Source organism: Hemicordylus capensis, chromosome 9 (assembly GCF_027244095.1).
Source record: "Hemicordylus capensis ecotype Gifberg chromosome 9, rHemCap1.1.pri, whole genome shotgun sequence".
In the NCBI taxonomy this organism is placed as follows: Eukaryota; Metazoa; Chordata; class Lepidosauria; order Squamata; family Cordylidae; genus Hemicordylus; species Hemicordylus capensis.
Genome location: NC_069665.1, coordinates 18,030,068 through 18,042,064, shown reverse-complemented (window position 1 = coordinate 18,042,064; position 11,997 = coordinate 18,030,068). Strand labels below are relative to the sequence as shown.

The 11,997-nt window shown below is 42.0% G+C and overlaps 1 protein-coding gene across 11 annotated transcripts in view; it reads right to left on the bottom strand.

Moving 5' to 3' along the window:
* Positions 1-3,115: 3,115 nt before the first annotated feature.
* The window catches only part of CEP89 (centrosomal protein 89), a 76,940-nt gene continuing 68,058 nt past the window's right edge, over positions 3,116-11,997 (bottom strand). For 3 of the 11 annotated variants that reach the window (XM_053271081.1, XM_053271082.1, XM_053271089.1), the window contains 2 exons: positions 7,898-8,058; positions 3,116-3,272 (listed from right to left, as the gene is read on the bottom strand). In XM_053271081.1, the coding sequence (XP_053127056.1) occupies positions 3,151-3,272; positions 7,898-8,058 (283 nt within the window). In that variant the 3' untranslated portion in view covers positions 3,116-3,150. Of the gene's footprint in view, positions 8,059-11,997 lie in introns of all 11 variants that reach the window. The other 8 variants (XM_053271084.1, XM_053271086.1, XM_053271088.1 and 5 more) reach the window with 8 other exon arrangements.

The following is an 11,997-nucleotide window of genomic DNA, read 5'->3' as shown; positions in this document are numbered from 1 at the left end:
CAGAATTTCCTCCCTGCTTTTGCCCACTGTGAGCTCACGGGGCGCTCTCTCATAACATCTGAAGAGGGCTTCTGTGATGCCCCAATGCTGTTTCATGAAAGTTCTGTAGTCCCTCAGCAAACCCACAGCTGCACTGTACAGCTCCTTCTCTCCACACATCATGGCTACCAACAGCTAACCAATCTCACAAAGAGCCAAGTGGTGCAAATGCATTAGCAGATCCGATTATGCTGATCTGGAATCTCTGCACACACCAGTTTGGCTTCACACTGGCCTGTAAAGGATGCAAACTAACTTATGAGTTGGAGACTTACCTGTACATTTCTCTTTGGTCCGTAGAGAGTAACATAGTCCAAAACAGGCCATTTCTTCCATGTTCAGAACTGGCATGGCTGGTGCAAATTCATAGATGGGGGAGGAGAACCTTTGACCAAGCAAAGACCAATGCTTCTGAATAGTCTTAAGAAAAACTCTCCAAAACTTCTTTAAACAACTGTCAGCATTTTATAAGGACTCCAATTATTTGCTTGTCTGCATACCTTCAAGGATCTCTAAGTAGAACATGACAGTTCTCACTATTGCTAGTACTACTACTACTGATATTTATATTCTGCTTTTCAACAAAAGTTCCCAAAGCAGTTTACATAGAGAAATAATGAATGAATGAATGAATGAATGAATGAATGAATGGAATGAATATGGATCCCTGTCCCCAAAGGGCTCACAATCTAAAAAGAAACATACTGTAAGACAGACACTAGCAACAGCCACTGGAGGGGTGCTGTGCTGGGGTTGAACAGGGCTGGTTGATCTCCCCCTGCTCAATAAAGAAAATGACCATAATCTTACATCAAGAGTATGCCACTCCTTTCTCCTAGAACATGGCTGCACAACTTCAGCCCTCCAGGTGTTTTTGGACTACAGCTCCCATGTTCCTCAACCACAATAGCCAATAGTCAGGGATGATGGGAGTTGTAGTCCAAAAACACCTGGAGGGCTGCTGTTGTGCAGCCCTGCCCTAGAACGTGATCCGTTAGAGGAGAGGCCATAGGACAGTGGAACAGCACTGCAGGAGGTCCCTTAAATCCTTAACCATTTAAAAGGATCTTGAGTCAGGAAGGATCCTTGTCTGAGAGACAATTCCAATCAGAGTGAATAGAACTCAGATAGACGTATGGTCTATTGCACAATGCATAATTAATCTATGGGATTCACTGCTATGGAACGTGGGGATTGCCACAAGTTCAAGAGATTTTAAAAGGAAACTGGGAAAATTCATGATGGAGAGGTTCATTGGCTGCTAGACATGAATGCCAGTGTGATGTAGTGGTAGCAGAGGATGAAGAATTCTTCTGAGTGAGTTACTATGCAGGTTCACTACCCATATTTGTGAATGCAACATGGATCAAGAAAAAAATATAGAGGGGTACACCATATAAGCCACTCTAGGCTCCTTGGAGAAAGGACAGGGTGTAAATGTAATAAAGACAGGTATGTAGACTCTCCATGTTCAGAGGCAGTATACTTCTGGATACCAGCTGTTGAAGAGCAACAATTCTGTGTGAGTCAGGCAACTGCCTACATGCCCTGCTTGTGGGCTTCCCAGAGGGATATAACCCCTTTCCTTCAAGTTGTGATGGAGTCTGACCAATCCTCCTTTCACTTGGCTAACAAAGAAGAGAAAACTACCATCCAGAAGAATAGAAACATGAGCCTCCCTGAAAACAGATTAGCTGATGAAGTGAAGCCCTGCTTCAAGTACCCCTCCTCCCCCCCCGCCCCCACAATTTGGATGCCAGGCTGGTGTCTCCAAGAAGCAGGAACTTTTGATGGTAGCCCCAGAGATCTGGAATGCCCTTTTACGGACTGTTTGTTTACAAATATAAATATGACAAATATTTATGTACCACTTTTCAACAAAAGTTCCCAAAGCAGTTTACATAGATATAAATAAAATTGCTCCCTGACCCCCAAAGGGCTCACAATCTAAAAAAGAAATATACGATAGACACCAGCAATAGCCACTGGCGGGGATGCTGTGCTGGGGATGGATAGGGCCAGTTGCTCCCCCCCTGCTAAGAGAATCACCACTTTAAAAAGGTGCCTCTTTGCTCTGTTAGCAGGGATGAACTGTTCTCTCATTGATGTTGCTCTACAGCCAGGTAAAGATGCTGTTTTATGCCCAGCAAAGCAGCCAGAACATCTAAAGTAGCTGGGGGGTGGAGGTCTGAACATCAAACACACTCCAGTATCTCCAAAATTGAGGCTCTGACAATTGTCTTTGACAACCGGGTTTAGTTAGCCACTAAACAATCTTCCAGGCAAGGACCTTGCCAAACAACACAGGTCAAGCTGCTCTGTGACAAGTATTTGCAAGCTGATGAGCTTTTCACACACATCTACAAAGCTGGTACAAGACACAATCTTAAGTCTGAGCCAAAAGGCAGCTGAACAACAAAGAAGAAAAGAAGCCGTGAGTCAGCCGTCTTTTACTTTGAGGAACTTGGGAGAGTTGAGTTAGGTTGTGTACTACATCTGTCCACACACCCACTTTTTGTTGTTACTGCAAACCACTCCGTAACCACTATTAACAGCCAAAAGGAGACGTAAAAATAAAAAATATCAGACTGCTGAACTCTCACAGGTTGATAAAGTTTTCACAGTGTGCTGATTAAATTTGGTGTAGGTGCAGCCTTAATGGAACACAGACTTTTTAAACCTACCTACTGTGGGAAAAACTTTCTTTCATAAGCTGCAGGAGGTCTCTCAGTAGAAATATCCTTTCTAATCATTAATTCTGTTTGTATGATTAACTATTTTTGGAATCTCTAGTGGTAGCAAAGACACCAACAGCTGCTCTTCACCGTGATTCATCTTTAATCTCAAGTGGTGTTAGTGACTCTGAGTTTTGCCCTTTAAAGTCCAATTAGCCACTTGAACCAATCAGTAGTTTAAGTGAATAGAGCACTGCATGCTGCTGGGATCTTCATAAGATTGTATTGATTTCAGCACAATGGAACACACAGCAGGCACTCAGTGCTATATTATATAGCCTTAATATTCAGCATTTTCATTAGTAATGTGGTCTAAAAAGAACAGAATACAATTCTCTATCTTTAGAATAAAAAATTTTATTTTATTGTTACAAACTTACTCAATGGTTGAAAAAAAAATACATGTTTGGTAAACAAGCAAAAGGTCCGGATATAAGAAAGTCAAGAAAATATTGATTACAAATGAATATGTATCCAAACGTTGGCCCTGATCCTGACCTATAAAAAACAAGAGTGGTTCAGAGAAAGACAAAGACAGCACCCACACATGCTAAAGAAGCAGAACATTTGAGCATCAAAATGTATCCTGAACCATACAGACACATTATGTTACTATGGGACTATGGATCATACCCAGATTTTTACAACTTCTGCAGCAAGATCGGATATATTAAACAAGGGAGTAAAATGACTAAGGCAGGGCCGTAAGGCGAGTGCACAGTGCATCGTGGAGATGGCTGGAAGCCTGCTCTTGTGTTGGCGCCATGCCGTGCTGACACACAAGCACTTAGCCTGAGTTAAAGGGCACCCTCGCACCCTTAACCCTGGCTAAGCAGCAGGCTCCCTAAGTGGGCTTGCTCTTGTGCCGCCGGTGGGAGCTGCTCACTTCCCAGTGGCTCACATGTGCGCAGCCAAGAGCAGGCTTGGCTTCCTTAGTGCCCCCACCCCGCTTTTTGGTCTGTTATGATTTAATGTGTTTTTATCTCATGTTTTAATTTTGGGTTGTAAGCCACCCAGAGAGCAATTTGTGATGGGGCAGCTAACAAATAAAGTTTATTGTTATTATTATTATTGGCTGCTCATGTGAACAGCCTCATTGAATTATTTATGCTATTTTGAAACAATTTACGCTGACATCTCAAAGTTGTGTATAACATAAAAGAACAAAAAAAAAACATAAAAATCAAACAGATTAAAAGCAACAAAGCCTCTTGAGGGGGGCAGGGAGATCCAGAAGTAATTAGTTACTTTCACTTTAGCACAAAACATAGCTTGCCATTTACATCAAAACTAGGAAACTGTCCCATAGTTTGCCTGTCCAGATGTAATGGCAAATTATGGTTTGTGCTAAAAAGGGGGAAATGCTAACTGGATCGGAGCACAAAAGAGAAGAAGGAATAGGACAAGGAATGCATGAGCACAAGGTTCTGTTTGGCCATTCCAAACCACGTTTTGGCATTAAGTTTGATTGTCTAAAAATAAGCCATAACTGTTGAGCTTGCATATTTCAGTTTAGAATTTGTGCAAACAAGGCAGCTGTTAATCACACTTGCCATTTGTACATATAAGGCACAATTAAGCATGAGTTTCTGCTCTGTCCCATGGCTGGTTTGAAGACTGAAGTAGATTCCGAGATGCTCACAAGAATTACTGAGCTAAAAGGCTTTAGAAAAGACCAAAGAAACAAACCAAATACCACTGGGAAACCAACCACAGCCAATTTTCACAAGTTAAAGCTTTTACAGTGTTAGATCACAGACATGTCCCTTAGACCATAAACCATCTTGAGTGTTAAATCAAATGCTGAAAAACACTTTGTTCGCTGACACAGGAGCAGTTACTTATATTAGGGTTTCAGGAAAACCAAACACTGTATTTTTCAAAACTACAGGGAGCTGTGCTGGTCCATTAAAAGCATTTTTATTTATTATGACCAACTAAAACGTCAAAAGTAGCAAACTAGATGGTAGAAATCTTCTTCAGTTCCAAGACCCTTCTCCTGGATATGATTGCTTCTTTTAGGTGCTATGTAATTATGTATGAAACGCCTGAAATGTATACACAGAGCTCATACCCTGATTATTCCACTGTTATTTAATGATCTACTAGTTTGCAACTCTGAAGGAAACAAATGTTTTATGATAGTTGGATATAATGCCATCTTCAACAAAAAAGCAAAATACTAAATAAGCAAAACCACTGGGCTTCTTAATCTAGTTTTCTGAAGTGTGAGACTGCTGAGCAGCCTCTCAAACCTAGACGAGTGTTTGTGTTAGTTTCCAATTTGATGAAGCAAAACACCTGGTCTGACTTTTTTTCTGCCTTTTGTTTGGAGCCTAGCTACATAAATTCATAGTATTTCCAATGAATCAAAACAGGAGTTGGTAACTCCAGACTGTCATCTACCCTACTATTCCTTTTCCTCCTCTTTGATAGGCTGTGTGCATCTAGAAGATGTCTCAAGGATTTGTCATCGTTTTGCATGCTGCTACATAAACCTTTGTATCTGTACACAGGGGAAGTCCTCAAAGCGACAAACTTCCATTTATAGTCCATGGATTGTGGGTCACATATTAAACGCATGTGGTTAAATGCTGCACCAAAGACTTGTAACTAAACCCCAATGGCCCTTTAAAACAAGAGAGAAAAGCTATGCTGGGAGGAGGCAATGTGAAATGGAGGAACCAGCGGCAGGGAGAATCCTCCCACTATTTCTTCACTCCAGAACACTCCCCCATCTCCTATCCCACCATGCATTCCAAACATTTATTTGCAAGACTCAACGCTCACCTCTTCACTCATCGGTTTGCTGCCCCAAATTACTCCCCTTTAAAAAACAAACAAACAACCCATCGTGGTATCATTATTTGTGAATAATATTTAGTTCAGTTCAAAGTATACAGCTTGAAATGTGGCTATTGGGGACTGAATTTCCTGCCATGTAGATTTACTAATCAACTGGCAAGACAGCAACAATTCAAGACTTTTGCAGAGTAATTGCCCAGTTCACCACCTGACCATTCTCTGTATTTCATTACATATTTTTGAAAAATCACCAACGAATGCTGCAATCCCTTACAATGGAGAAAGTCTCATTCCACTCAGTGGGACCTGTTTCTGAGCCAACATGCTGAAGACTGCACCTTGTGTACACTTACTTGGGAGTAAGTACTATTGTACAAAGTGGAACTTCTGAGTTCCACTTATACAAGGTGGAACATATAAAAGGCATTGGAGGGTACATTTCTCTCATTGTGTTTCCAGCTGCTTTACAGCCTCACAATGCTAGAAATTCCGTTAAGCTCTTTGATAAAAGTTTAGGGCAAGTTTAAGTTTCTTTCCCCCCTCTTACGGCACCCAACTCCACAGAGTTCTGTCATAAATTCACTAATTAGTGCAAAAAATTCTGCATCAGCAACTGTAGCTGCATCACATTTTCCTTTGGTTCAGATAACTAGATGGCTTATTGATAATATAGATGAATTCAAAGTTTAAAAATCTATCTAAGCACTCCACTTAGGTACAGGCTAACAGTTTCATGAGCTTTCTTCCATGGTGTGTTAATGGGGACATCTGGTATTCTGCATTCAAAATCTCAAATTCTGTGACAGAAAACTGAAGCTTCTTGTTAGAAACAAACAATGCACATTTCCAAATATGTATTAATTTGCATACTTTAATTGCACTTTCTTCCTCATCCCAGAATAGAGGGGCTTTTAATTTTCCTCTGTTGGCACACAAATTGAGAAGCCTAGGTTGAGACACAGTATTATTATTATTACTATTATTCTTATTTTGCATTTATATCCCACTATTCCTCCAAGGAGCCCAGAGCAGTGTACTACATACTTACGTTTCTCCTCACAACAACCCTGTGAAGTAGGTTAGGCTAAGAGAGAAGTGACTGGCCCAGAGTCACCCAGCTAATATCATTACTGAATGGGGATTCGAACTCGGGTCTCCCCGGTCCTAGTCCAGCACGCTGGCTCCGTGAACGTAAGTTCACACGTCCCAATTGTGTGGGGCTGGGCAAAGGCAGGATCGCTCCTACCTTCCCCACCAGATGCTCCAGTCGTCCTCTTTTGGCCACACTGCTCACGTGCCCACATGACCACGCTGCAGCGAGCAACATAGGCCAGGGAAATGCAGCCCAGCCACCAGAAATCCCACAATGCCCTGCGTGAAGAGCACAGTGCATTATGGGATTTCCCTGCTGTCGGGTGCTCTAGTCGCCCAGGTCTATGAACACTCAGGCTGCAGGCAGCCTGGGCATTCATATGACCAGGGCAAAAGGGAGTGGCCATGCCCTTCTACTCCAGTATAAACCCAGGTTAAAACCTGAGGCTACCCTGGTGAAGAGCGCCAGGATAAGGACTGATCCTGGCACTCCACACAAGCAGTCCTACCCGGGTAGGGCTGTGCAAGCCCAGGCAGGGCTGCTCGTGTGAATAACTTCAGTAAATGTGTCTGGCAATAGGTAAACTAGGTTGCTTCCTTTTATGAACTATAGGCCTGTGATACATCCAGCACTGCACACAGAGGGAATCCAAACTAACTAAAGAGGTCAGCAGAAGCAGCACAGCATCACCACAACAGTGATGGAGTTAGATCTTCCTCCCACTTCCTCTTAAGTATTACCATCACTGGCAGAAGCAGTCACCAACAAACACTGACAAAGGTAGATGGCCAAAAACTGGAAGGAAAATTAGTCTTATCCTGTCTATTGGATGCTGCAGCCACCACAGACTACTCCCATTTTTATATATTTAGAAAAAACCACCATGTTTACAATATTTTCTCTGCAACCATGAGGACTAGAAACTCACTTTTTGAAATGAAAGCTCAGATCCTCAGACCAGGCTCAAAGCAAATCACAGCCATGCAGATTTCTAGTCCCCCTGATTATTACCAAGAGAATCAACAGCCTCCTTTAGCAGACCACATTTTGCTGCTGAAGGCTTTAACTTAACACCTTTGCTCTTTGTGTGTGTGTGTTTCTGACAGGCCTATTCTGCCCTGCAAGAGATAGAAGCATCTGTGTCTTTAACACACAGGTTCCTGTTGACTCTGGGTTTTGGCAGGCGAGGAAAGCTCCACATCACAGTAGCTAAAACCGTACCCACCAAGCAGGTCTTTTGGAGAAATGTCAGCTAAAAGTGACTCATAGGCTTTGACAGGGCTCTGCGTATTCTTCTTCTCCAGGGATTTATGCAAGAGTTCTTTCATCCTCCTGTTTTCTTTGGTGGTCGATTCCCAGATTATTTCAAGTTCACCTTCCATCTCCCTGCAAAGAAAAAGCATGGTTGCTAGTTTCAGAAGCTTCATTCCTGTGCTTTTCAGAGTATCTTTAAGGTGAATCGTCAACCAGCACAGGCAGAACAATTATATTTATTTTAGTACCCAGAGTGTTGTTTAAGGAACACCTTGTGCTCACAACAGAGAATGATCAGATCTCTAGTCTAAGTCTGAACAAAAAATGTAGTTGTTCAACCGGTATGTGTCTCTATCTAGCTTTGAACGCAACACACACACACACACACACACACACACACACACAATCCCCCCCACCCGCTTCTTATTCATAACAGCATGGATTGAGATATGGCCAGCAGAAGGACTTTCAGTGTAACATTTCAAGGCGGGTTTCATGGCAGCAAGCTTTGACAGACCTTCTGGATGCTTTTTTGCTGGAACGCTTTGGCTGCTATTGCTGACCTAGGCTGGAAATTAGGTTCTGCAGTAACCAGTGAAGAATTTTATGAATATAAAATCAAGAAACAGATGATTCCCTGTCTGCAAAGGGCTCACAATCTTAGCCCAAATTGTTTCTCTAGGAGGACTCAATACTCAGCAGCCTGCCAGAGGTCAGTTGTGGTCTCCTCAAGAGTAAGGGGGCTCATATACTAGCCTTTTGGCTGCTCTGCCTCTTTCCTTTGCACATACTTTGTTCTTTGACAGGTATCAAAGCCTTGGAGATGCATTTGGATAAATTTGAAGATGCAAATTACCCAACCATTTGATGTTTATTCAGCTCTCAAAATGAAGGCAACAAATTGGGCATTTCAGAAGTCTAAGTGCCAAGATTCACTTGACATATGATTTGTGTTTGGCCCTGAAAAAGGGAAACAGTTGCCCATCAACACTAGATTTCTACAATGAAAGATTCAATGGTTCAAGCTGGCTTCAAAGTTGCATCTACCAGCCTGGAAGCTATTACTTCTCAGATGTGAGTAGAACAATTGTGGTTACTCTGCACATGCTTTATCACTACTATCACAGCATATGTTCTAGGACTGAGTCTTAGCACTGAAATAGGTTTTGGAGGACAACCCCTAGTTATAGTAAAGGCTACAATCCTAAATAGGAAGTAAGCCTCAATGAACAGTGGGACTGACTTCTGAGTAAACATGTGTAAGATGGCACTGCATATGAAAAATAGATTCTTTTCAGCTACTATATTGGATTGCTCTTATTGCCACTTTAAAAATTTCTCACCCTACCACTGGACATTCACAGTTTTGTTTTGTTTTAAAACCTGTTAAACTCAGAGGAATCTAGGACTGAAAACAGCAGATATCAACAGCGGTACCTCATAGCATGTTCTTGCAATTTCTAATAGCGTTTCACACTTTGTATTGAAAAGTTTTCCAATGACACAAGTAGCAGAAGATATGAATGTATATGAAGAGCAAGAAATCAGGTCAAAAGCAATCAGGCAACATGGTCTCCCTTCCAGTGAAGGTCTTCCAGGTAACATCATATTGCTCATGATAGGTGAGCAGCTTGGGTGTATTTCTGGACCCAGCTTTGCTTTTGGAAGCTCAGGTGGAGGCGGTGTCTAGGGGTGCCTTTGCACAGCTTTGGCTAGTGTGCCAGCTTTCTCGAGAAGGCAGATCTGGCCACACTTACCCATGCCTTAGTCACGTCAAGGCTGGATTACTGTAACATGCTCTACGTGGGGCTGTCCTTGGAGAATATTCAGAAACTGCAGCTCATGCAAAATGCAGCAGCTAGGATTTTATCTGGAGCTGCCTGATGGGATCATAGTACACCCATTTTGAAAGAGCTACATTGGCTGCCAATTTGTTTCTGGGTCCAATTTGAGGTGCTGGTCAAATCGGATGGTCCTTAAAAGTCCTTAATGGTCCTTAAACCATTAAGGACCTTTAAAGCCCTTAATGGTTTGGGCTCTGGATACCTGAAGGACCGCCTGCTCCCAAAGGTTTCTGCCTGCTTGACAAGGTCATCTGAGGGGGCTCTGCTCCACATACCAACAATGAGGGAGGCTCGGCAGGACAGGGCCTTCTCAGTTATTGCCCCCAGAATACTCTGGAATGCTCTTCTAGTGGGCATTTGCTCCTCAGTCTCCATCAGTTTTTAGAAAGCAAGCGAAATCTTGTTTTGTTTTTTTAACCCAGGCTCTTATATTAGTGTTGTCTTTGTTACTGTGGCTCTGAATTTTATGGTTCCATTGTGTAAGCTTTTAAAACAATTATTTATTTATGACATTTTTATACCGCCTGATATGTACATCTCTAATAAATTAGATTTGTAATTTAAAATTCCAATTTAATATTTTTATTGTGTAACTGTTTTATATTGTTTTAAATGTTTTGTAAATCCCTTTGAGATTGTTTTAATGAAAGGTGGCATAGAAATCTTTTATGGAACAGCCTCCTGAATAAGGTTCGCCTGGCTTCATCACTTTGTTCTTTTAGACGCCAGGCAAAGACCTTTTTGTTCACCCAGGCCTTTTAAATTCAGGCTTTCATATTTGATCTGATCTTTAACTAATTTTTAAATGGGTTTCAAACTGCTTTGTATTGTATTTTCTTTTCACTTTTTTGTCTATTATGATTAAATGTGTTATGTGTTTTTATTGTATGTTTTAATTCTCCATTCTGAGCTGCCCAGAGAACAATTTGTTATGGGGTGTCTAACAAATAAAGTTTATTATTATCATTATTATTAAATCTAACAAACAAAATGACACAAATCCATAACAAGCAGCTCAGCCCATGGCAATTTATAGGATCTGCTGTGCTCTCAAGACTTTGGCAAAAGTGTCCTTTGTGAGGGGCCAAAAAAGTCCTAACTGCAAATTCTGAGGATGCTTCTGTACATTACTCCCAGAATGATGCAAGGATGGACCCAGGGTGTGAAACAAGAAGTGCTCCTTGCTGTAGAGGTTAAGGAATGCCATTGCTTCTTTTGGGGCTATGGTTGCAAAGCAACATGGAGTATGTATGGGCTATGGAAAACCACAGCCCTAAATAGTACATGAGCCAGCAGGGGTGGTCGCTACCATCTGGGGAGGATGAATACTCATTGCCACTGTGGACAAGTTGCACAGTTTCCATCTCTGCACCCCTAGAGATGGAAAATGGCATAGCAATACTTTCAGCTTTCAGTGTGTTTTCATACTTTTATTGTCCTGACTATCGGGCCTGCAGTGGACAAATGTGCAATGACTTTTTTAAAGTTTTAAAAAACACAAAAACTACTATAAAATTGTATCAATGTTGTCAGAGGAATGGAAATTAAATTTGACAGGAATGCCCTAGATTAGTCATGGAGAGAGTAAAAGAATGTGTTTTTTGTTACCTTAACTCAGACCTAACCCCTTTCCTCAGTGCAAAAATGACCTCAATTCTTGTACATCATTGTGCTTCTGAAAGAGGGGGATGTACAGAAGGCCCTCTACAGAAGCCCTTAAAGAATGGGTAGTTTCATACTGGGGAGGCAGTTTCACATAGCTCATAATTAATCTATGGAATTCTCTGCCACGGGATTTGGTGATGGCCACCAGCTTGGACAGCTTTCAAAGGTGCTTAGACAAATTCATGGATGTCTATCAGTGGCTACTGGTCTGGTGGCTATAGGCCACCCCAGTCTCAGAGGCCTCTAAATACCAGTTGCAGGGTAGCAACAGCAGGAGAGAGGGCACATCCTCAGCTCTTGCCTGTGGGCTGCTCAGAGGCATCTGGTGGGCCACTGTGTTAAACAGGATGCTGGACTGGATAGGCCTTGGGCCTGATCTAGGAGGGGTGTTCTTATGGATCTAATTTGTGATGGATTATCTCAGGAAAAAGATCTGTACTGCTCTTTTGGTCCATCTCTGCTCCATAGTTCATTCAGGCCAGCTTTTGTGCAAAGCAGTCAGAAATCTGTTTTAGTCCTTTTCCCAGCTCGTAAATGTTGAATTGCCATGTCCTAGTTTGAC